Source organism: Anastrepha ludens, chromosome 3, assembly GCF_028408465.1.
Source record: "Anastrepha ludens isolate Willacy chromosome 3, idAnaLude1.1, whole genome shotgun sequence".
NCBI lineage: Eukaryota > Metazoa > Arthropoda > Insecta > Diptera > Tephritidae > Anastrepha > Anastrepha ludens.
Genome location: NC_071499.1, coordinates 97,604,074 through 97,629,573, shown reverse-complemented (window position 1 = coordinate 97,629,573; position 25,500 = coordinate 97,604,074). Strand labels below are relative to the sequence as shown.

At 34.7% G+C, this 25,500-nt stretch overlaps 1 protein-coding gene across 2 annotated transcripts; it reads left to right on the top strand.

The window, feature by feature from the left end:
• Positions 1-1,758: 1,758 nt before the first annotated feature.
• Positions 1,759-24,938, top strand: LOC128858537 (uncharacterized). Of its 2 annotated transcripts, none has more exons than XM_054094908.1 (5): positions 1,759-1,945; positions 22,561-23,210; positions 23,276-23,536; positions 23,617-23,706; positions 23,765-24,938. In XM_054094908.1, the coding sequence occupies exons 2-5, from the start codon at positions 22,583-22,585 to the stop codon at positions 24,172-24,174; spliced, it is 1,389 nt and encodes a 462-aa protein (XP_053950883.1). In that variant the 5' UTR covers positions 1,759-1,945; positions 22,561-22,582; the 3' UTR covers positions 24,175-24,938. The 2 variants fall into 2 exon arrangements, with proteins under 2 accessions (XP_053950883.1, XP_053950884.1); XM_054094909.1 differs by lacking the exon at positions 1,759-1,945 and adding an exon at positions 2,933-2,953.
• Positions 24,939-25,500: the final 562 nt, after the last annotated feature.

The window sequence follows — 25,500 nt, the reverse complement described above, 5'->3', positions numbered from 1 at the left end:
TTTTTTCACACACGAAATTTGTCGTCACCTTATCTCTTTAAGCCATGTTGAAGCCTCCGAGAAGCATGTAACGAAAGTTTGACACCGTTTTGTGAGCTTTCCACGCTTAACACTTTTCGTTTTCTTACATAAAAAGTTCACATCGCTTCCGTTTTCGTTTCGCTTTGACGAAACGCGCGAAAATAGAGTGCTTGATACAATGAACACTTTGGAAACAAACGTTTTATTAATTATTATAAATTATTATGTGCAGTAATAAGTACAATACATTTATAAAATTCCTACTTATTTAAATTTAACTCGGGTTCAAAATTTTCGGTATAATTAAATTTGCTTATATTTCCTTGCCGATGCACACAAAAATATGAGATTTATCCATCTTTATTTTTAGCGAATTTGGAATTGACTGACGTCAGAGCAGAAATTGGGCAAAGGTAAACGTGAACATGTTAAAAATGAGTACATCATTTATTCTGTCATTATTGGCTTTCCATTTACTTTCGCTTGCTCTTTCTCTTACTTTTATGTGTTTATTTTCTGTACTGATGTCACAGCCTTGGGAAGGCGTATTATTGAAATTTATCATTCTTATTCTTTATGCTTTGCCTTGGCGTTGGTCTTGCTTAACTGCGGTTATATGGATGCCTTCATGAAAAATGTGTGTAGTCCAAAGCACATTAAACACGTATCAGAAGTAAGGTTGCAATTTTGATTTTTTCCTATTTATTTGATCTCCAAATTGTCAAATTTTGTTTAAGTTACTCTAAACTGGCAACATTTTTTTATTTGCTATTGTTGTTATTGCTCTACCTGTTCAATGTGCTTTGCTACCTGTTCATAGTGAACGCCAACGCAACACGAAAGTTGAGTGTAAGTCTCTTGATTTACTCGCTAAGTTTAGCTCGAAAGAATTTCTGCGCTTTCAACAATGTTACCAACTTCTGATGTTCAAAAAGCACCACAGCTTAAAAAAAGAGCGTTCTACGATACTAAAAGCAATAATTTTTTTTAAAGCTAGTAATTTTCTTTCCATAACAGCTTGTATTTACACAACTACAAAAAACAAAATATAATATAAGTATTATATAATTGGATAAGACAAAATTTATAACGAAAACAAATGTGTCTCTAAACATTTAAATTTTACAAGTTATTGTACATTTTCCAAATTTATTGTTTCATCATTTTCAACTAGTGGCCAGAATATTGTATTCAATTCATATTTTGAACTATGATGAATGTGATTCCTTACATCTTCTTGTTTATTATGATATAATTTTCACAACAACGATTTTCTCTTATTAATACGCTTTTATGTGGAACATTCCTGAAAGAATGAATAAATGGTTTTCGAACACGAATTTCGCTTTTGAAAGTTCTCATTTTGTTCAAACCCCCTCAACTTTTGCATTTGAATATAGCAATGAAAAGAGCCGAATTGCCAAATTTGCCATATTTTCAAATGGATTCAGACTATTAGACGTCTTAACTTGAACCAATTTAAATGCTCTTAAATTTGTAGATTTTTGTAAATTCAGTGCTGGCACGGCTTTAAATAGTTTAAATTATTTTAAGTTGTCAACTATTTCAGAAAACACTAAAAACGGCTTTAATTTTGAAAAAGTCATAAATTTAGTGGTTAAGCACGAAGTTGGCAACTTTTGGCCACTATTATAACTTGTTGAGCGATCGTACAGCTGTAAGAGATACCTCCGCTGAGCTACCAATGTTAAGTTATGTTATAGACCAGCTTTACACTTTAGATTTAGTAGTGTTCAGTGTTCAGAAGCTACAAGTACAGCGTGTTCGTTGTGTCGGAAGCGACATTCGGAAAGTGAAATTTTCTATGAAAAAAACGAAACAATTGTTACACAAATTTGGAAGTGCGCTTCTTAGGATAATTCACGAGAGGTGGTGCTGTAGCAATCTGCCTGCTTTCATTAATGTAAGCCAGTTGGTGTTATAATAACTTAATTAAGTTTAATTTATTTTTTGAGCTTATCTTGCTGTACATATAGCGAAACTTTGAAAATTTAAAATGAAACATAGTGTTTGTGAAAGAAAAAAAGGAAATGGAGTTGTGTGGTTAACAAATTTAAAAACTTTAACTTCAAATAACTCGAAAACTAGTTATAAGCTTCCGTCGTCTGAGATTGGGTAAATTTGGAGAGAGAAAAATGTCCAGCTTTCCAAAGGTATCACTTTTAGCTCTAAAATCTGCTTTCTCAAATATACTTGTATACAAAATAAACGGTGGAAATTTGTTTTATTCCATTAAAAAATTAAAATAATAATAATGCAAGGAATGTTATTGTATTCGAAAATTTTGTCCTTTTATTCATTTGTATTTTTCGGCACGTTTCTCATTTCGTATGTGTTTTCTTGTTACTTGTTCCTGCTGTAACTCAGTCAAAGCCAATTATAGCCTTGGCTGAAGTTTGTCTTACCTACTTTCTGAATTAATTTGCACAATTCGTTGACATCTTTTGTGTTGTGCTACTTTGTTTGAAACTGATACAATATTTATGTTTTGTATGTGGATTATAACCCGTTGGTAAGTTTATCTTCTATAAAAATTTTTTTGGTGAAAGACAAAAGGAATAATTTATTCATTATTTCTCAACATAAAACAATATATTTTTCATATTTTAATATTAAATATTTTTTATTTTTAATATTTTTTCTAATAAGAAGAATCATTGTTCGTTGAACACGAGACAAAATCTAAATAATTAGGATGTTTTTATTAGGAGGAAACCCTACATTTTTCCTTGGATTGTTTTTGTCTAGTTTTAAGTTTTTTAAGTAAATGAAACACCAAAATAATAGAAAAAGTTTTTTTTCTTATAGCGGTCGCCTCTCGTTCTTCCGCTCGGAGTCGACTTAAAACTATAGGTCCCCCCATTTGTGGAACAACATCAAGACGCAAATCGGTGAAACACGCAAAAAGGATGTAAGCGCCAATTATATTATATATGTATATATATAATATATTTTATTCATGGGACTGTGGCGGCTTGCTTCGCAATAGCGAGTCCTGCCAATGTGAGTTTTCAGGACGTTGTTGAACATTTTTGGCTCTATTACAAAACGGTTCACACCATCCTACTGAAACCAAACATTGCCGACATTTATTGTTCCATAGGGTTCACCGTTGACTTAAATGATATATCTAGCAGTGCTTTTGTTAAAATAGGCTTATAATGACTATACATAAATATCTTCACCAACCAAATCCTCTCCCTATGTAATAGTAATCTTACATTGAAAAAAAATCAAAGATTTATTTTTAAAAGCAATAAACAAAATAAGTATTCGTTTAAACGCACTTGGAAAAAGCATAGGGTAACAATACAAAGTGTGCCAGTCAGTCTGACGTACGTTCATTTGAAGTTTATTTATTTTAATTTTTGAAAACATTTTTTGAAAAAAAAAAAAAAAAAATTTACCAGAATTAAAAAAAAAATCTGTTGCGTACTGAAAACGAATGCCATTGCTACCGGCACACATTGTATCAATACGCTAGAGCAAAAGATATAAAAAATACTGATGAACTAACTAAGCTTTGAAGTATTTCCGGATCATTCTCAGCGGAAATTTCCTTAATTTTCAATTTGGCCTCCATAACCCTATGAAAAGGGCCATGACCAACTCCAACCATGTCTTTGAGGCCCTGCTTTAAGATGCATTTATCTTCTATTTTTTTCTTTCATAAAAATAATAAGAGCGCCTTCTAACATTTCGTTGAAAATGACCGAGTTAATTTTTAAAGGAATAACAAATTTGGGCCTTTCCAGTTCCAACTCCATAACGCTCCCATCAATGCGAATCATGAAGGATTGTGGCTCTAGGCCAACAACACCATTTCGTATATTAGAATGTCGCGTCAAATTAGAAAACAAAGTGATTTGTTTGTGAAGGCGAAATAAAAAAAGTTAATTGAATTTTGTGCTGATAACCGAAAGTATCCAAAAACAACCACCTTTAATAGATTCACCTTGGCTTCCACCTTCGAAGTTCTTTTTTGACATCTGGTCATTATAACTGAAGATCGTGCCAATAATAATTTATTTGTCTCCTTGACAATTTTTGATTATCTTTTGTCGGTTGATTAGAAGTCCGATTTTATTATTTGAGTAAATTTAAATAGTTCCTTTCTTCGACAAGTACTTTCTTTCAAGCATTTTTCTTATCATTTGGAGAAATGTAAAGAAACTTCCGCTGTCTAAAAACGTTATTGATGTAAAATGTAAGAGCAATTTTGTGCTGTATAAATTCGGCACGTGTGGTCAACGATAATGAAAGTGAGCTCAATATTACAATAATAAAAACAACAATACGAATTTAACAGTAAAAGAGAGCCGTAACTAATACGCGAATTTAGTGTATTGAAAGTTGGTAAATCTAAATTAATTTCTTTTTAATTTAATAAATTGTGAAGAAAATTAAGTGCATTTAAATGAATATGTAACGCTATTTAAGTAAGTATTTCGAAAAGGAACAACTCATTTGAAAAAGTCTATTTTTAAAGTTTAATACGATCTGCTCTATGGTTTAACCCTTTGCGATCGGCAAATTTCTCTGATGGGAGTATCAGCTCATTGTAAAAAATACACTTAAAACACTCTTATTCTTGCTATTTTTTGACAGGCACCCTTTGTGTGAGTTTGACAGGCTGTTAAGTATGTGATGGTGTGAGTGCTTGGCCTTTTTGCTTGAACGTGTTGGCGGGGTTGCTATGCCAAGTAACAATATTTATGGTAACAGTAAAAATAATAGAAAAAAGCAAGTAATATCTTTCACTTGGAAAATTCACAATAACAAATATTTCTCTTAATGCTTTTTATTGAGACTTAGACTTTTTGATACGATTGTCTATGAAATTTAATAATTTTTTTTGCAATCATGTTACATAAAAGAGCGTCTGGGAATCAGTTGATCTCGGCTGTGTGTATTTTTGACAACCAGCTGAGAGTGTCTTTACTTATGGATCTGTACAATGTATCAGCTAGACAGAGCAAATTTAGTTTTTGGGAGTAACATATTTCTACCTTAGCGGATCACGGTGTACATAATACTAAAGATGGCGCTTTCCGAAAACGGCTACTTCATTTTTCGCGAATTTGACAACCGGTTGACGTTTTCCCTTGAAATAAACAAAACAAACAAAAGAGAAATTACTAGTTTGTAAATATTCAGTGAATGGCGTGGTAATATTGTAATTTTAATATATGCATGTGATTTTTAAAATAAACAAACTAATGAAAATGAAATGCCGTGTGCTATATTGTGAAAGCACGAATTAGAAAAATACTTGCAAAATGCAGTTTTTTGCGATTTTTTGCCGATGACGTCGTTACAAGAAAGTGTATGTGTATAATTTCTTGTGTTTGGTAGTTTCTATCTCTTCAAATAGAAGACGTCCCAGCGAATTCGGAAGGCGCAATCGTGTATTCTACCATTCTTACGTCCGGATGGTATTTTGCCCAAACTTGTAAGGGAATACATCTTTGGGTAAAAGTCTTGCTATCATTTGTTCATTTCGTTTCGCGGCAGTCAGACCCTGACATGCTTTAGAGTACGTCTAGTTTTAACGGCTAATTGATCGTCGTGACATGGAATCTAACTAAATTTTGCCATGGTGAATTTCCTTCGGGATTTTAGTTCATGAGTTGCGTCTTCTTTGTTTTAGTTTTCTCTGCTTGCATTCAGTCTTTCATAAAAACCTGTTATAAAAAAGAAGTCTTTGGTCTACTCTTTATGTATATAATTTTGAAAGTTTGTTTGATTGTAATTTTAGGCTATACATAACCTTTATATTATAGATGCCCTAAAGATAAGGATACTCACTAGGATGTGAATCGTGAATTCATCAATTGGTGTATACTTAAAAATTAATGATTTTGGAAAATATATGTATTTCCTTAGTCGATAATATGTACAATATTAAGTACCAAAAAAGAAATATTTTTGAGAAAACGGCGCATTAAATGACGAGATGTCCGAGGCACTACGAAAAATTGTATTTATGGGCCAATTCGATTCACTCTCACCATATACGACTTAGGTCACGCTCGGGATACATTTAAATTGCCTTCTAAAATAAATATTTTGGGGAAATAAATGCCCGCTGTACCCGTATATATGTATATGTACATATATTTCACGAGGATTCGCACCTACGTCTTCGGAATGGTAGTCACGCACCAACCTATTCGGCTACGGCGGTATAATGCGTACTCGATGCATACTATCGGAAAAATAGTAGTATTAGTGGCCTGTTTTTGCCATATGGAGTCGATAACTGGCTTAGTATTTAAGATATTTATAGAAATGGTATTATTAGTATGGCAGGGTGTTTTTTGTACGCATCCTAAATTCTTCAAGAAACTATAATCCTTGTCGCCCTGCATCCCGGGCGGCGTAATATAATACTTCCTTTACTAAAGCGTAAACATTTTATAAAATCATTTTTGTAATAGTCTGAACTATAATACTCAAAAGTGTAATTTTTTGATTGATTGATTGACCTTGAAGCTAAAGAGCATATAATGCTTACCTGGTTATACACACGGGAATGCCATTTCGATTGTGAAAGTGCCCGGTTGAGCACATAATTTGTTTTTGGAAATTTCTGTTGGTCGTATGCGACTTTGGAGACGTTAGAAAAAAATTTGCTCAAATAATATATAGCATTATAATATATATTGTAGTATGTTGCTGTAAAATATCACAAAAAGTAGGGAGAAACGTTTTTAGATAGAAAAATATTTGAAATAATAATGATCAATAAAAGTAAATATCATATTTTTGATTAGTTATACCTTGGGCAACCCGAAATATGCTCATAAAAATAAATTTTTAATATCAGTAGTACATTCGGAGGCTTGCCATTACCTGCCGAGCGAGTTGACCACTATTAGAACAACCTCTTCTTTTCGTTCGGTGTTTTATGTTCGAGGCTTCGAACTTGGGCACTAGCGAATGGTAGCCGCGCACCGAACCATTTGGCTACTGCGGCCACCACGCAATAATTGAAGACATTTGTCACGAATAAATCTGAAATATGAAGCTATATGGCCTATTTGTAGCATTCATTTCGAAACGAAGAAGAAAGTCTTTTGACATCTACTAAAGTAGCGAAATGCAGACATATAGCTTAATAAAATATATATTTTTTATGTTTTTTTTTAATTTTTGGTTTTATTTGACTAATATAAATTTATTATAAGCCAATAGCCGTTTAAAAATAACACAATAATTAAAAATTAAAACAATACATTTTTCAAATACAACTCTCAAGTAAGTCTTATTTCATTTAGAGTTAACAAGTATTGTATATGTTATATGTTTTAAAAAATTAAATATGAATCAGTGCTTTGTATTACTACCCCGAGCATCTATAACACCTTGTAGTCTGTTTTTCATAAAAATAATAAATTTTTGAACATTATCTGGGGTATCTTGTGTCATTGCTCAAAAATAATGTTTTTTAGCTCGACTCGACTTTTTGAGTGTTTTTTGGAACATTTGATTTAAATATGACAAATTTTCTATTGGATTAATATCTTGGCCTTGGGCTGGCTTTACTGGAAGAAAAAGAAGCGACATTCTGATTAATATAATATATATATATAATTTAAACTGAGAATATACATTTTGTTGCACTTTTTGTTACATAAATGGCATTGTAAAATAATCAAATATTGTCGTGCATCCATCTTATCTTCTATAAACATCAAATCACCCATTACTTGGTTGGATATGCATCCCCATACCATGACTGCAAGTTTTTCAAATTTCACTCACGGTATAATGTAATAGCTGCCTCCCCACTCTATTCGGTCCATCGTTATAATACAGCATGATTTTAGTCTCATCGCAGAATATCACATCATGCCAATAGCTATCTGGCTTAGCTATGTACGTTCGGGAAAGATATTATGTCGACTCATGGCAAACCATAATTGCAGGTGCATTACAGTAATAATGTCTTGTCCTGTTCAAAAATGAATGCTGCCACTTTGTGAATAATCGTACTTAACAGCCAAACTTGAGTAACCAGTGTCAAAGATATGTACGTAAATATTGTACATATTTTTAAGTATATTTGTAGGTGAATATATTTGCATAGTTACACGTCATTTAACACACTTTCTATTTATTAAATGATTAATAAGTTAAGTAATTTCTAGGCGTACCATATTTATGAATTACTATAATATAATTCAAGTGTGGTTTTAATTCATAGTTGCGATACTTTCTTCCATTCTTCTCTGATTGTATTTTCTTCATTTGCATGCGAGCTCAAATTAAGCAAACAAACTTCTACTTTCATTTGAAAAATTCTCAAAGTATAAGGAAATGTGACCTAATTTTTGTGTAACCAAAAAAAAGCCAAAAAAGAAGTAAGCAACTAAAAAGTTTATTTGAAACTGATGGCATGGGTGTAAAGAAAGCAATAACTTATTTTTCAAGGCGAATTGAATCGGTAGCAGCATTAGAGCAAAAACAACCAAACCAATGCATTTTGTTTTTTTGCTTTTCGTCTCTAAAATTTCAAAATCTATGAACAAAGACTGACAGTTTAGGGTAATTTAACCATACTTTATAATTTACCGGCCAAATAAATTTAAACAATCAAATCAGCTGCTCTACTGCTACTACCTGCTCAATGTAATCAAAATATAGTACATATGTAGGTAAATACATGTTTATGTGTTCACAATATATAGGGTGGGCCATGTAGAATTGGCTTTTTGAAACGGCTATAAAAAAAACTAATCAATATTTTTTCAAACTTTTTTTTTATTTTAAAGACTGAACATTGTCATTTATGAATGAAAAATAATATCGTTCAAATGACTGCCACGACTGGCTTTACAGTAGGCCATTCGTTCAACCCAATTTTTAAGCACATTTTGGATTGTTTGGGCTCCAATTTCATGAATGGCAACTTCGATTTCGTGTTTTAAAGCATCAATCGTCTCTGGATGGTTCGCATAGCATTTGCCCTTAACGGCTCCCCACAAAAAATAGTCCAACGGGCTTAAATCACAGCTCCGAGGCGGCCAATTGATATCGGAATTCAAAAACCGTAGCCAAAAGTTCGAGTGTAACTTTGGCAGTTTGGCCAGTTGAACCGTCCTGTTGAAACTAAATGTCGTCCATGTCATCCTCTACAATTTTGGAAACAAAACTCGTTGAGCATATCACGGTAACGCTCGCCATTTACTGTAACTGCGGAGGAAGAAGAAGACTCACCATTTTGGAAATAGGTTTTCAATATTTCCCAATTTTGTTCAAGCGATTATCGTCCCATTTCGTAAATGTCAAACCTTTAAGTAAATTATGAACACATTTGACATGTCATTTGTGTTACTATTCTCAAAAAAATAGTCGCTTCAAAAAGCAAACGCTATATGGTGAACCCTGTATAATAATAGGAATTAAAAACAAATAATACATATCAATATGTACACATGTATAATACTTACGCATATGTATGCATAAGCATTTCAGGATCGCCCTATAGAAATAGAAAATTCACAATAAACAAGTAAAATACGTGGCTTACACTACAGTTAAACATTTTATAAGGAATTTTTTGCTCATTTGCGAGCATTTTTAACTTATTGGATGAAACGTAATCTGCATCTGACACTACATTTCACTCATATATATATATTTTGCATCTCTTTCTTTTACCTTTACATTGTCAAATTTAGCAGGGTATAGAACAAATCCGTTACCTGTAGGATGTCATGAGAATGGTTGAATATAAAATTGTTTAAGAAAATGAAAAAAAAAGAAAAATTTATTTGACATTGCATGCGCCACTCTGCTTTATAAAAGCAGCACGCCGCGTTTGAAGGCATTAAAAGTTGCAATCCTGACCCTTTACGCTACCTAAACTCACTTGCTTAAATCACCACCCATAAAAACCCAATTGGTTCAGATTTCATTACTTACTTTAACCAATAGGTGCGTGCACCCGGGAACTAGACCTTCAGGGAACGTCTAACTTGTTTTAGTTCCACCATATAATTAAAATTAAAAAACCTATAAGATGTTTTGAGAAAATTCATGTAGTAAAGGCAGAATTGAAACTTAAAAAGAACTTTACTATGAGCAATTGTGGTTAAATATTTCTCATGTCCTCTTTTCCAAATAAACTCTCTCTTATTTAAAGTTTGTATTAATAGTTCCATATAACATTTGAGAATGTTAAAAATTTAATTATTTAATATTTTGCGTGTAGGAGAAGTTTTACGATATCGAAAAATATTCACCTTCAGAGATAATGCACTCGTAACTCCGCTGGCTCTTTGAAAGTTTTCCGGCTACCATAAGTCTTGCACTGAGTAAGGACTAAAACTCAATAAGTATCTCATCGATTTTTCGACGAGAAAGTATAGTCATATATGTTTGTACATACGTACATACATACATATATTTAGCACTATGTGTTTTTATGGAAGTGTACCTCTTGTGTTCAAAGTATGATTTCACTTTATTTTATGAACACAGTGCTTAGTAAATATATATGTGCATACATACATAATTTATATGCAGTATCGGTATACTGTCCACAATTTACTGTGGACATATATGTACATACGAGTACATAAATGTTAGAAATGTTTTTAAGCACCTTTTTTGTGCGTTTGTATGGATGTATTTAATTGTGTCAATCGCAACTTATTTGTAATTTATTTCTTGTTACGACAAATCAATGTGCACCAAAGTAAATAAATGTGCACGCAAAAAATGATATGAAGAAAAACCCGCCTAATTGGAAGAAAGATAGGCGGAACTCACATACATATATGAATGTGCGTACATATGTATGTACATTTCGCGTGCTTCTTGAAAGAATGGTATATTCCAATGTAAATACACCTTTTCTTCTCTTACGATACTGTATAAATGTTATTTAAGTGCATGTATGTCTATAAAAATTCTGTTACTGAAAATAATATTATATGGCATACACATGTATGTATGTATGTATGTAGTTATTTGGCAAGTAATACCACATCGCATGCGCGTATGTATGTCATTGAAATTTCTGGTTAGGGAATTGTGGCAGAAGTGCCACCAAACAAGTGCGGTACTTGCTTTCATCGCATTTATACATACATATAGGGTGGGCCATGTAAAATTAGCTTTTTGAATCGGCTATAAAAAAAAACTAATCAATATTTTTTCAAACTTTTTTTTTATTTTGAAGATTGGACATTGTCATTTATGAATATGGCCCGATGATGCCGCCAGACCAAAAACCGCACCAAACAGTGACTCGTTGTGGATGCATTTGCTTCTCTACAGTAACGTGTGGATTTTCTGAGCCCCAAATCCGACAAGTTTGCTTATTGACGTAGCTACCGATGTAAAAATCAGAAAAGAAGAGGAAGACTCACCACTTTGGAAATAGGTTTTCAATATTTCCCAATTTTGTTCAAGCGTATAGCGTCCCCTTTCGTAAATGTCAAACCTTTAAGTAAATTATGAACACATTTGACATGTCATTTGTGTTACCATTCTCAAAAAAATAGGTGGTTCAAAAAGCAAACGTTATATGGCCCACCCTGTATATATTTCTATAGTAGTGCTGCTGTGTTCCTTTAGCTTCGCCATTTCTGTTGTGACCATTATCGTTCCGTTTACTTTGAGTGCTTTAATTTGTGTGTTTTTGTTACTCTTTATTTTGGTCAACGTCACGCACTTTCTATCCGTTATTAATAGTTATAAGTATGTATACATTACCGTATACATACATACCTACATATAGGTATGCAACTGCAGTTATAAAATTTCACCGGTATTTCTTGGGACACTTCCGTCCTACTCTCCCATATGTAGACTAGTACGCGCACTACATTAATGCATATGTACATATATTTAGCAATGAAGCATGTTTGTAGGTAACACATTTACATTTGAATACCTTTTGCATATTATTAAGCTTCTTTCGCATCTTTTTCTACTTCTCAAAATCAACGTGTAGTTATGTCTTTTTTGACATGTAGGTTTAATTTGTACATATTAGTTGTTTGTTGCGTGTTTGTACACAGAATTATTTTTGAACTCTTCTTCCGTGGTACCCCACTCAGCGCGTGAGTACAAGATCTGTCGGTGGGTTGTTAACAAGTTAATTCCACGGCGCATGCGCGCCCAGCATCCCAGTTTAATTTAATTCAATATACTCGTATGCGTATATGTAATGCATGTGTATGTATATGTATGTATTTGGTTTATTTGACTTTCTAAGATATTTATTTTTAATTTCACTCTCTTTTTGTTATGGGGTTTTTGATGAGTATCTCCGCCAGTATTATGTCTGCGGATTATGTAAAGCGTCGCATTTTTTGCTTTACTTTTTGGCTTTCATTATAATAAAAAGAAATTTGGAGAGAATTTGAGTGCGGAATAACAGAGCATTAGTTAATTTTTTTGAAATCGTATTTTTAGTTTTCTATACCTACATACATATATTATATTTGAAATTTCTCCCTTTTTACTGCACAATTGTTTAAAGATTTTTAATTTTTTTCATAATATATTCAATTTTTATTTGTTAAAATTTCGTGCGTCTCTTATTCGCTCGGATTTATTTTGAATGCTCATATATACTTTTCCATTTATTATGTATATATACATACTTATATATGTATATTTGAGTGTAATACCCTTACTTTTCCGAAATTCAATTTCATTTGCTTTATTCTCTTATGTAATACATCCTCATCTATACATGTGGACATAAAAGCATAATTTTTTTCATTGTTATTAAGGGGAAACTTGATATTTTTATTTTGTCTTTTATTAGTTTTCATCGTGAAAAGTAATAGTGAAAAGATAATTTGTGGTAACAAGTTTGTATTGAGTGAATATCTAATTAACCACTACACTTATATTTTCCCAAAATAACGTAAATGTTTTCAATATGGTTTAATGTTAATAATGAATAGGCTAGCCTAAATATGGTCATTTGATGAATTTACTTCGATTTCGAATATATAAGTATATGTAAGTATAGTAAATGGTGTAACTTTGCAAGTTCAATGGTCGTTTCTACTCAAGAATACTGTGAAATATGTATGTGCATATTTCGTAGAAATTAAAAATGTACAAAGTACTAACAAAAAAAATTCTTTTTGAGAAAAAATGATTACCAGTAAGACTCAAATATTCATATTGCTTTATTGCTATCACTTTCACTTGTAGCCATTAGTCTTCTTTGCCCTTCTTAGTAAAACTTTCCTTTCGCTGGAGAGCTTTGACTACCCATACGCATGTACATGATATATAAAAGATGCTAGTTTGATTGTAAATTATTGTACATATATTTTGATTATAAAACCGATTTTAGACATTTCTCCAAACGTAAACATTAAATATAACCTTGCCATATTGGAATTTCTCGAGAAGGTACGTTTTTAATGAAATATTTGGGATTTATATAAGAATAAAGTTTGTATACCAAATTTCAAAGTTTTTTCATTGAATAATATCGATGTGCAGAGATGAGGGAATAAAATAAAATTGAAGTTTGATAATTTTATTTGATAAAAATCTTTAAGTGTTAATAAATAATTACTTATTTTATTAAGTTATTTTATTTACATTTTTCTAAAAGCGGTCGCCCCTCGGCAGGCAATGGCAAACTTCCGAGTGTATTTCTGCCATGAAAAAGCTCCTCATAAAAATATCTGCCATTCGGAGTCGGCTTAAAACTGTAGGCCCCTCCATTTGTGGAACAACATCAAGACGCACACCACAAATAGGAGGAGGAGCTCGGCCAAACACCCAAAAAGGGTGTACGCGCCAATTATATATTGTATTATATATATATATATTTTTTATTTATTTCAAACAAAGTAAGACAATTTACATGCCATTTGGATACCTTTATTTTTCGGTTCAGGCCTTCATTACCTGATTAGACTCTACCAAAAACAAAAAACATTTTAGAATTATTTTTATTCAATTTTACTTTTGTTAATTCGGCCGCCGTAGCCGAATGGGTTGGTGCGTGATTACCATTCGGAATTCACAGAGAGGTCATTAGTTCGAATCTCGGTGAAAGCAAAATTAATAAAAAAAAAAACAATTTTCTAAAAGCGGTCGCCCCTCGGCAGGCAATGGCAAACCTCCGAGTGTATTTCTGCCATGAAAAAGCTCCTCATAAAAAATATCTGCCGTTCGGAGTCGGCTTGAAACTGTGGGTCCCTCCATTTGTGGAACAACATCAAGAAGCACACCACAAATAGGAGGAGGAGCTCGGCCAAACACCTAACAGAAGTGTACGCGCCAATTATTTATTTACTTATCTTTTTATAATTTAATTAACATACTTTGCATTAAATCTAGAAAAGTAATTCATATCGATAAAAATTAAATTTGTTCCCTCTAAGCATTTCAAAGATTCTACATGTTTAGTTAGTTTTAGTTTCACATTTTGTACCCGTTACCTGTGTTAGTCCTATTTTATCAATAAAACTCGCACCTTGTTTTACACAGGTTTATCATGAAATAAGAGTTAAAAATTAAAAATTAATTATTAATTAATGAATTATAATAGATAGGTTGTAGGTGAAATGTAATAGAAAATAGTGATGTAATGGAAAAGATTGATGGGATTTAGGTTGCGTACTGCCCCAGGCTATCGAAGAAAGGAGCATCCAGTGACTTTAACCGTCTAGCTGCCAAACCCGAAGATTTACGAAGAAAGTGCTCAACAGTCACCTTCTCTGAAAGGTCCACACAGCTTCTGCAATGCGGGTTAAATGGTAAATCTAGCTTTTCCGCGTGTGTGCCGATCGTCCAGTGATCGGCAAACACAGCTACGAGTTTGGAAATTGAATGGCGTGAAATCCCCAAGACTTTCTGAGTCCTACGTATATTGTAGTGGGGTAAGGGGTTTCGAAATAGCGTATGCAGAAATGGAGCTCCATCTTTTCTGTGCTTTCCTGAGAAGTAATTCGTGCAGTTTCCCTTTAACAATAGTCAGGGGGATGGCAATGACCGGGTAGGAGGGCGCTGAGGCCAATCAGTCCCCTTCCTGGCACGCTCATCAGCAATTTCATTTCCCTCTATGTTCCTATGTCCTGGAGCCCAGATCAGAGAAATGTTACCTGCACACCCAATATATTTGATTTGATCTTCTCCTTACACGAGTTTACTAATTTGGTTCTGCACCTTGGTATGCAATGTTAATATCTTCCTCGGTCCACATTCCCTAAGCATTTTCCATGCCTGCAGGATCGCGAAGAGTTCTGCCTGAAAAACACTAGCAGTATTCGACAGTTTAAAGGAGATAGATAAATTGGCTGATTTACAGAAAACTCCCGCTCCGATTCCCGATTCCATCTTGGAGCCTTCATCCAAACTTGCCTATTAGGAAAGATTGCACTAGCACGACCCCTCAAACGCCAGTTTGCGGATGGAGAGATCTGTCCGAAGCTCGGAGAACTACGGTGTTACCTGGCAAAAATGTCCCTTCAGAGATTGCCTCCAGAGGCCAACCTCCTTAAACCTGATTGCACTTTGAGCTGCAATGGAAATAACGTAAAAGCCGATGTTAGTGCAAAACGACATTGAAGGCAGCACTGGGGAAAGTTTTACATGCTGTGGCTTGAGTCCCCATTTTTTGCCGAACATAGATTGGCAGGAACAGAAGCTGCTTCCAATGGAGTTTGGAGTCAAGTATAACTCCAAGATACCTAACTTTTGGTGAAAGTGGTAGAACGTCCTTGTTTAATTCGGGAAGTCTGGAGGGTGGAGGTTTATATTTTCTGGTAAATAGCACCAGCTCCGTTTTGTCAGAATTGACTCGGAGGTCGCAAGTACAGCCAGTGACCTTTCCATAATCTCAGCCATGACTGAAGGAAACGGTCCCTATACCATTAGTGCCAAGTCATCAGCGTATGCTACTACCTTAACTCCACCCTTATTTAATTTTTTCAGAACTTCGTCAATAACAACTAGCCAAAGTAGGGGCGAAAGAACACCACCCTGCGGCATTCCTCTGTGCACGAATCTAGTGACTTTAGCCCCTCTTGCCACCGCATTAACCTGCCTTATAATAAAAAATTTATATTTTTTAGAACATTTTGAAACGATGGTCCAAACAAGTTAAAATAAGTCTCACTTAATAGAACTTGTAGAATCGTATTTTTTTGTAAAACGCTCCGTTTATTTTTAAAATTTGCGTGCTTATTGAAAATGTTTGCTTTGATTTTTATAAAATACTCCACAACGAAAGCTAACTATAGTGGAAGCTGTAAACCCTAAACTTGTAAAGACGAACGGTTACGTTTAGTAAGCTGCGCAAGCATGAGTGACAACGCTGTCCACACTGCAAAAGCAAGGATCATAGAATACAAGGTTGCGTCTTTCGAGTTCGCCCATGAATAAACGAACAAAGGAAGGGGAATTACTTGTTTATGAAGAGGAAGAGTGGACGAAAGCAATGGAAACAACCAAATACAAGCAATTATACGCCCACACACCCACTTTCTTGCCCCGTCGTATTCCGCATAAAAACGCGAATTTGTGATTTCACAATTTAACATGTGGTTTGTTTGGTTTAAAACTCACAAATCACAATATTACCAAGTCATGCACTGAATTTTCACAAACAAAGTTAATAGCCAAGCATAAATAGAGCAAAATTCGCCTCCCAAATGTTGGTGATATTACAACAGCATTAAGAGGGGCAGGTTAAATATGAAAACTATACAATACATATATATATTTATTTTATCTTCCTTTTGTTTGTTTTGTATTGTTAAGAAAGCTGGCGTCAGATTTGTGAAAATCGGGAATAATAAAGTAACTATTTGTAATGACGCCACCTTCAGTACTCAATTCGCCTACAAAAGCTGTGATAGGCAAGCATATTAAATAGTTTTATTCACCGCCGATCAGTAAACAAAATGTTCAACGTCCAAAACCGCGAGGGTTTGTTATAAGCAATGGTAATATAAAATTTGTTCTAAAATATGTTATAAAATAAAAATTTACAAGTGGAAAAGGGACAATTAAATTAATTGGTGGTTGAAACTTCTGAACTGAATGAAACTTCGTTTTTCTTTTTTTTGTTTGTGTTTAAGCAACAAATATAAAGACTTGATCACTTCGAAGCTGTACAAGCAATGAATTTTATTGAGCGTCTCATTTTTAAGTACAAAGGAAAATAACTGTTTAAAGCTAACTGTGCATAAATACCATATGTATGTATGTATAGATGAATTCGAAGAAATAATACCAATAATGCTATAAATTAAGGTGGTGCCAGATTGGACGAATTCTGAACAGTTTGTATTAATAAAAATACTGGATTTTTAAAAAGTCTGTGCAATTTTGGGTTCTTGAAAATGTTCGGTTCTGCATTAAGAATTGATAATTGGTTGCTCTCTACATAATATGTATGTATTGAATAGAAAATAATTTTTTGTGTAAACATACATTCACACTAAATAAAAAATATATGATATCAGTTTAATATTTTTATTTCTATTCACTTCAAAAGTGATAAAAAGTAAAGGTTTAAAATATTGCTTTCGGCGATCATTAGAACCTTCTGCTATCTTTCAAATGCGTTATATTATAATATAATGCATAATTATTTACGGCCTCCATTCTTAAACTATTACGAATTATCGTTTGAATTAAATTAAGTTAAATTTATTTTCTGCCACCGTTCCAAGTTGAGGGATAGACTCGTTAAGTTGAAAACAAAATCTTGCATATCAGGGGGTCTGAAACATACTGTATATATTTGATCCTTTTATTCGTTTATGGAACATAGGGACTCAACAAATTGTTTCCACTGGTCCCGATTTTGCGCCAGTAATTTAATTTCGTTCCATGCTTTATTCGTCTTCTCCATCTCCATCTCTATAATCCGTCGCCATGTGTTTGACAGTCCTCCTCTACGACGGCTGCTCTGCGGGTTCCACTCAACTGCATTTCTGGTGAAGCCGTTGTTTGATCTGCGTAAGGAGTAGCCAAACTAGTTCCACTTACGTTTAGTGATTTCAATTTCAATCGGTTTTTGCTTTGTAGCTTGCCAGAGCGCGGTGTTTTGAATTGTATTTGGCCAGATTACGTGCTTGATTTTGCGCAAACAACGGTTTACAAAGCTTTGAAGTGCTTGCGCATCTTTTTGCAACAAGTTCCAGGTTTCGCAGGCGTAAAGGAGGACCGACTTTACGCTGACCTCAAATATCCGTAGTTTGGTATTTCTACTTATCTGTTGCGAGCCCTATATGGGGCTTAGTTTACTGAACGCTGTTTGAGCTTTCCTTATTCGCTCTTTGATATCTGCACTGGATCCTCCGTTCGCCACGATAATACTGCCGAGCCAAGTAAAAGAATTAACTTGCTTTATCGCATATCCGGTGAAGTTTGCAATGTTATGTACCATAACTTTCATAGCCTTGATTTTTGCTATATTTATTTTAAAACCCGCTTTGCTTGCATATTGAGTGACTGCGTTCAGATTCGCTTGCATGTCTGTATGATTATGCGCCAGTAAACAGATATCGCCTGCATAATCTATGTCTTCTAGATGATCTGTTAAACCTCAGCGAATACCTCTTTTCATTTTAAGAGCCGATGTCAGTATCACATCGAGAGCGCAAATCCGCTCGAGAATAATTTTACAGCTGGCGTCTGCATAGAGTGCCTTTAGTAATCTTATTAGTTTTGATGACATGCCTTTGCATTTCAACGCTTCCCAAATTGTACTGCGTTCTATCCCGGTCAATCAATAAAAATAACGTAGAGTGGGGATCGCCGTTCATTTGATTGACAAATATTCGTATGCTATTGTATTTATATGATCCATGCATGATTTGTGCCGTCTAAAATCTGCTTGTTCTTTCTGATTTGTTTATACGTAGATTATTTATACTGCTTCGATTTCTGCCTCGATGTGAGCAACACATTCGCTTACTCTAATGTTCTCTTCTGTAGCCTATCATGTCTCTTCAGAGGTTTACTTGGAGAAAATTTTTTGGTAATCAGCCACTTCGTTAGGTTGTATAAGTTAACAAATAACTCTTAATATAGGATATTTCATAAGTTTTTAATCAACCCTCGCTATCGCGTGCTTCATAAGTTAAGAAACAGCCCTCGCAATTGCGACATTACATAAGTTGTATCAGCGCGCTATAGCTGCAATGGTCAGTGACGGTAACCGGACACTTTTGTTTTGCTGCAAGAGTTTCCGTTATCGCCAAAGATTTTGCTGAGTCGGCTTGCCGACCATGATATTGTGGCGTGATGCGAGTTTTGGCTTAGCTTAAGTGAAATATTCTATGTATTAAGAAATCAGTTTGGTATACAGCGCTCTTCCAATAAGTCGCTTAAATAAATATCCACTCCGGCACTTGGCCGTTAAATAATTTGTTTTATTGTCTGAGCCCGAAGCCAGCAATAAGAGGCACAGTTCGCCTCTCAACCTAATCTTCACCCTCAACAGGACTGGAGAATATTAATTTAAGCGATAATCAGCAATAAGAGGCACAGTTCGCCTCTCAACCTAATCTTCACCCTCAACAGGACAGGAGAATATTAATTTATAGGTCTTTTGATCGGTGAGTTTCGGCCGATTTCTGAGCTTCTTCCGCTAGTTCTTGAGTCCATTTTCTTTTGTCTTTACGGGCGCTTCTTTCTACTTTTTTATTTAGTGCAGCGTATTTAATTCTTAGTTGTGTTTGGTCATTTCTTGTCATTGCGACTTTGATGCGTGCTTTCAAATCTTTTCTTTCTTGAAGAAGTGCGAGCATTCTTTCTGATATCCATTCTTTGTGGATATTTTTCTTATATCCTAGTTGTTCCTTATCTGTCTTTGGAAATATGTTTTGCAATTGTGATTATTCTGTCACTATTGCTTTCCATTCGATTAGCGCTCTTTGAGCGGTTTTCGATAAAGGAAACGCCACACCACTTTCTCTTCTTCCGCCTTTCCCGAAAAACCTTCTGCTGTCGTTTTTTCGCCGTAACCGGACCATATTACCATATTACTAACTGTATCAGCTTCCGGTTTTTATTCTTATTTGTTGAGGTTGCAATAATGTTGAGTTTAAAGTGGGCAGGTTATTGGAATACCGCACCCGAGTCTGAGTGCTGGGGCTGCTAGCTATACTGCCTTTTCTCGGTCGACAGAGCCTCGTTTGTTTTAGAAGGTTACACCACGTGCAAATGTAGTTAACAGTTGAAAAATAGTGGCTGTGTTTTTCTCTTATCTTCCCCATTATAACTTATCACACCCATCATTACTTAATTAGTTAAGTCCATACTTCGGGAACTGTACAGGTTGCAAAGAAGTGTATAATTATTCTTTACGGGTGAGTACAACCTCCGACAATGCCCTAAATGCTATGCTTGATGTGCTCCCCTTGGATTTTAAGATACAACAGGAAGCAATAAAAGCAAAGTGTAGGCTCCATAAATATGATTTGTGGCACGAGGATGGAACTTTGGGACACAGAGAAATTTGTAAGATGCTATCTGAGCACTATCCACTGTTTTGGTACTTAAGGACGACCTTATATCCTTAGTTTTTCTTTTTGAAAGAAATTTGATGTAAACTTTTCATTGCGAGATCAATGAAGTAATCAAGAGTGCATTCAAAGAGGTTTGTCGGATATTTCCTTTACCGATGGCACTAAAGGCTCTGGAGAACGCAAGACAAACCTTAAAGGAAAGAATGTAATAGAAGCATAATTCTGTTGCAAGACAGGCTTGACAAAAGTAGGCTTGTATTTATAGGGGCTCCAGGACACTGCGGTGTTCAAGGGAACGAAATTGTCGATGAATTGGCCAGCTGTGTATCAGCAGTTACTCCATAGGGACCAGAACCAATGATGGGAATCAGTTCTATAGCTATCACGAAGTGGATCAGCAATTATGTATGCAATTTACATAAAGAGAGATGGCCCGGTCTAAAACGCTGTAAACTGTAAAGTGTTGTGTGACAAACCCGAACAGAAACTGTCGAGCTTTCTTCTAAAACTTAGAAGAAAAGACGTTCGGTTGATGGTCGGTATTATTACAGGACACAATTGACGGGGTCAACATATGACTATCATTGGAATCATTGAGGACCCGATTTGCTTGTAGTTAGCCCTGAGAATTTTCTCTGTGATTGTCCTACATTTGCTAGAGCAAGGCTGAGAATTTTGTGTTCCAATTTTTTACTTACCAAAAAATCTGAAAAATTCTCACAGGGCTAACTACCTCTATTTCTCTATTCCATCCTATATTTTTCCTTCTCTTACTTCTCTCCTTCTCCTTTCCTCCTTGACTATCTACCGTTTCACTTTCCAGCACTTTAAATACAATGGGCTTTTAGCCTGAGTGTTTTAGGAGTTACTAAATCTCTGGGTGCTCCTTGGCTCGACTTTTCAAATTTAATATTTGAACTTTAAAAATACAGCTATTAAAATTGCATGATATTATATTCATTAGTTCGTGAGTTATTGTGCTAAGAGTGACGCTACTTTTGTTATTTTCAAAATAAAATACCAAAAAGAATTTCGTGTTCTAATTTTATACTGCTTCTTTAGGGGATAAAAATATCGTTCAAGCAAAGCAATTGCTTCAAAAGTCTTATGGGGACTCCGCTCAATCAGAAACAACAATAAAACGATGGTTTGCTGACTTCAAACGTGGTCGTAGAGACACCGATGATGCACAACACAGTGGACGTCCAAATGAGGCGGCATATTGCATGAGAATTTGAGTCAATCAAAACAATGGCAAAACTACATGATTTGAACTTGGAATTGCTCCCACATCCACCGTATTCGCAAGATTTGACTCCCAGCGACTATAAAGATAAATCGTTGTACAAAAGTGGTATTGAAATGTAAGAGCGGCACTGGAATCATTTTCTTGTTCTTGATGGAAATTACCTTGATAAGTAAAGCTAATTTTGAACAAAAAAAAACGTGTTTTCTTTGTTAGGCCCGGGACTTTTCAGCCCATGAGTTATATGCAATGTACTAGGTGTAAAGCACTGATGTATAAGTGTGTGATGAAATGGAATGTGTTCTGAATCTGAAGTAGTGAAATTTAAGGAAATGAATGCCAATGCGCCACTGATATTATGTGAGCGTCTGAAAGTGACGCCATAAGTATTATTGCAGGAGTAATATTGAAGAGAAGAAAGATCATTTAAAGCTCAATAAATGTTCATTAAAGTTCATATACAAGTTTCGAATATTTGAGGTCCTACTTCCGCACAGATTTAACGGAAGTGGATTTGTTGGCTGAAAGTTGAATTATGAGATACTACGTATGTAGATGGTGAGGGCGTCTATTTGAATAAGAGTTAAGTTTTCACGAAGCGGCAGAATTTTAATAAATATTTTTAAATTTAAATTTACGGATGAGCATTTAAATCAGAATTCACCGTTGCCATTGTCGCGAACTCGCATTACACAAGTAGGGAGTTTAACAATTAGCGGGTTATATTTTGAGAGTATTTTTAATTATTATAATCGACTCAAACGCTATTCTTTTCCCCGTTTTTATTTATAGTTAGCAATCTGAATCATCCAATATGCGCTATCAAGATATTCTGCTCGGTATTGCCGTGGCTTGCCTAATGGGTTTCATTTGTGCTGATGCGAAGACTATCTTCCGACGTGCAGATAAGATATCTCACCCTTTTCAGCGTCTTAACTTGCCTCCGGAAGAAATCGATCCAAATGTTGCACCGCCCGAGCCTCAAAAAATTGAAACCCTCAATTCTGAAGACGTTTCAGGCTTTGGAAATGATGAAACAACACAATTTCCAGATGATATTGTAGATCAGGCAGAAGAATCGGTAGCTTTGGCAAATGAAGTTGGTGATGAAGCAGTGAATGAGATAGAAGATGCTGTTACTGCAGCGCCTATAGATGCTACACCGGCAGTAACATCACCACTAGCTTCACCAGCTGTCACATCGAGTAGTTCGGCTTCTAGCGCTACTGACGCAACTACCTTGCAGAGTCAAGATGATAACAATCCAATCAGTAAATACTGTAAATGTACCGACGATCATTGCGATTGCTGTCGACAATTTAATTTGCCGCTAATACCAGTGCGTGGTCCAGGATGTGCAAAAATTACATATTTAGGTGATGAGCGTATGTCGGTATCGCTGAAGTATGGGGACATTACATTGGCAACACGCACGATTTCCGGTGAGTGAGAAAAATTAAAAAAAAAGAGTAGAAAGAAATATATTAATTACATATTCATTGTACAGGTAAGCGCGCTAAACCAATTTGTGTCGGCTTGCCTGGTGGCTATTCTAAATTCTGCGGACGCGTTTATGGTTTGTCTAGAACTAAGAATGACTTTAAAGCGTGCTTGGGCTTTGAGTTGAGGGCAGAGGATGAAGTAGAGGCAGCTTTGCGGGTTTCGTGTTTTAAATTTGGACCTGAGGGCTTGAGAGTTGCTGATGCTGAACCGTTACCTACTGAGGGGAACAAGGATGACGATGACGACGACATTTTCGGCTTTGGAGGTGGGTTATTTCGGATTTGTTTGGTCCTCGAAAAAGTTCCTATAGACAGAAAATAATTCTTTATAAATTATTATATAAAGCTGGTGGTGATGATGATGATGATGACTACGACGATGAGACCGAGGAGGCTGACGAAGTCGATGATGAGGATGATGAAGGTGACGAAGACGGTAACTGATGATAATGGCATTGTATATGCATGTATGTAGCTAAAAATTTTTATCTTAGATGAAGCTGAAGATGATGATGAGGTTGAAGCTGAAGCGCCCGCCGATGCCGATTATGGTGGATTCAGCTTAGCCGGCCTTCTTGATGAATTGGCCGATGATGATGATGAGAAACCAGGCCCAGCTGTATCCGTTGCCCCCGCTTTACGAAGTGCTGAACACAAGGACACCGCACAGGGTAAGGATAATGAAGTTACCGATTTGGCGGAAGAAAGTGGTCAAATACCCATCGTATCAGCTGGAGAAAATAGTGCTGTAATACCCATACCCGCAGGAGCTGACACGACGAAAGTGAAGCCTACAAAAAAATCGAAAAAGACGCGCAAACAAAAGAAAAAGAAGGCTGTGTCGACAGGCGAAAATGATTTTGCCATTGAAATATTGAATGGCATACTGGATTTTTTTAATTGAGCCTGCACACCAAGCTTGTAAATACGATTTGTTACAGCGGATTGATCGCGCACGCTATGACTAAAAATAGAAATTAGCTTAAGTAAGGACGAATACTGAAACAAATTATTTATTATTTATTAATTCTAACTTATTTAGCGTAATAAAAATATATATAGTAGGTAATTTGATTCATAAGTGAAAAATGGAAAATTATTCCAAGAAAAACGATATCCAATTTTTATGAGACAGTTCTTGACCGACTTTTCTAAACAGAAACAGTCGTTTTTCGGTTGAATCATGTTTAAATGATGTGAAAAAACGCGGAAGTTTCACTATCAGCTACTTTAGATACGGTGAAATTTGTTTATTTGTGCGAAGAAATGTTTCTATGTATATATCTATAGCATTTTAAAATATAAAAATAACTAATCAATCTAGTGAACATTCTATAGTCCGTCGTAGTCACCCATATTCTGGTATATATATTATGTAATTATTTTTGATTTCGTCGTAAGCTGTTCTAAGCCAAAAACATATAATTACTTAATTAATAACAACTGTACGCTTCGAAGTTTATATGATATATAAATAACATTATTTGTACCATATCTTTTTAGTAATTTAAAATAATGCACTAAATTTTTTTCCATTCTTTAGTAGTGAGGGGAAACTACCGAAAATAAAAATTAACTTAATTTGTGGCTCGCTAGTCCTAAAGTTACCCATAACTGAATTTATCAGCTCAAAATAAAATTCGCATATAAATTTTCTTGATATTTGAACAGTTAGACTTTACATTTCAATATTCGTGCTCTGGCATTCTTAACGTATTCTCAAGGTTTTTAATTCAAACAACGTTAACTGGACCCCGAAAATTCCATCAAATTACCGATTTTAAAATCAAATGCATTTTTGGATAGAGAATTTGTCACATAATAATTGCTGTGAATAGTTTTTTTTATTTCGCTTTTTGTTTATGTTATCAACAATTGAATTTATTTGCATGATATTCTTGTAAAATCAATATCTCAGAAACTACAATTGATAATTTGATGAAATTTTTTTCGGTTACCGAAAAATGTTTATTCTACCGATTTAACGTTCATACACTGTGTATTTGATGAAACAATAATTTTTAGCAATCTTTTTTATTTAACAATCACAATTATTTCTGCGTTCTTCACGCTGTAAATGGGCAATATTACAGTCAGATTAAGCGCACAGTGTTCACTTTTAATAATCTGTAAAAAAAACTTTGTTCATCCAATCCGTTCTGTAGATATCGATTTTTTGTCAGTCGATGCACTACGCACAGGAGCGAACGGACTCGCGCGCGGACTCGGA

What these genes read in the sequence shown, in the direction of transcription:
- LOC128858537 (XM_054094908.1), top strand. Translation starts at nt 22,583, where the DNA reads ATGCGCTATCAAGATATTCTGCTCGGTATTGCCGTGGCTTGCCTAATG. An exon ending in GGCAACACGCACGATTTCCG is followed by an intron (nt 23,211 to 23,275) that starts GTGAGTGAGAAA and finishes TTCATTGTACAG; the next exon opens with GTAAGCGCGCTAAACCAATT. An exon ending in TGATGAAGGTGACGAAGACG is followed by an intron (nt 23,707 to 23,764) that starts GTAACTGATGAT and finishes TTTTTATCTTAG; the next exon opens with ATGAAGCTGAAGATGATGAT.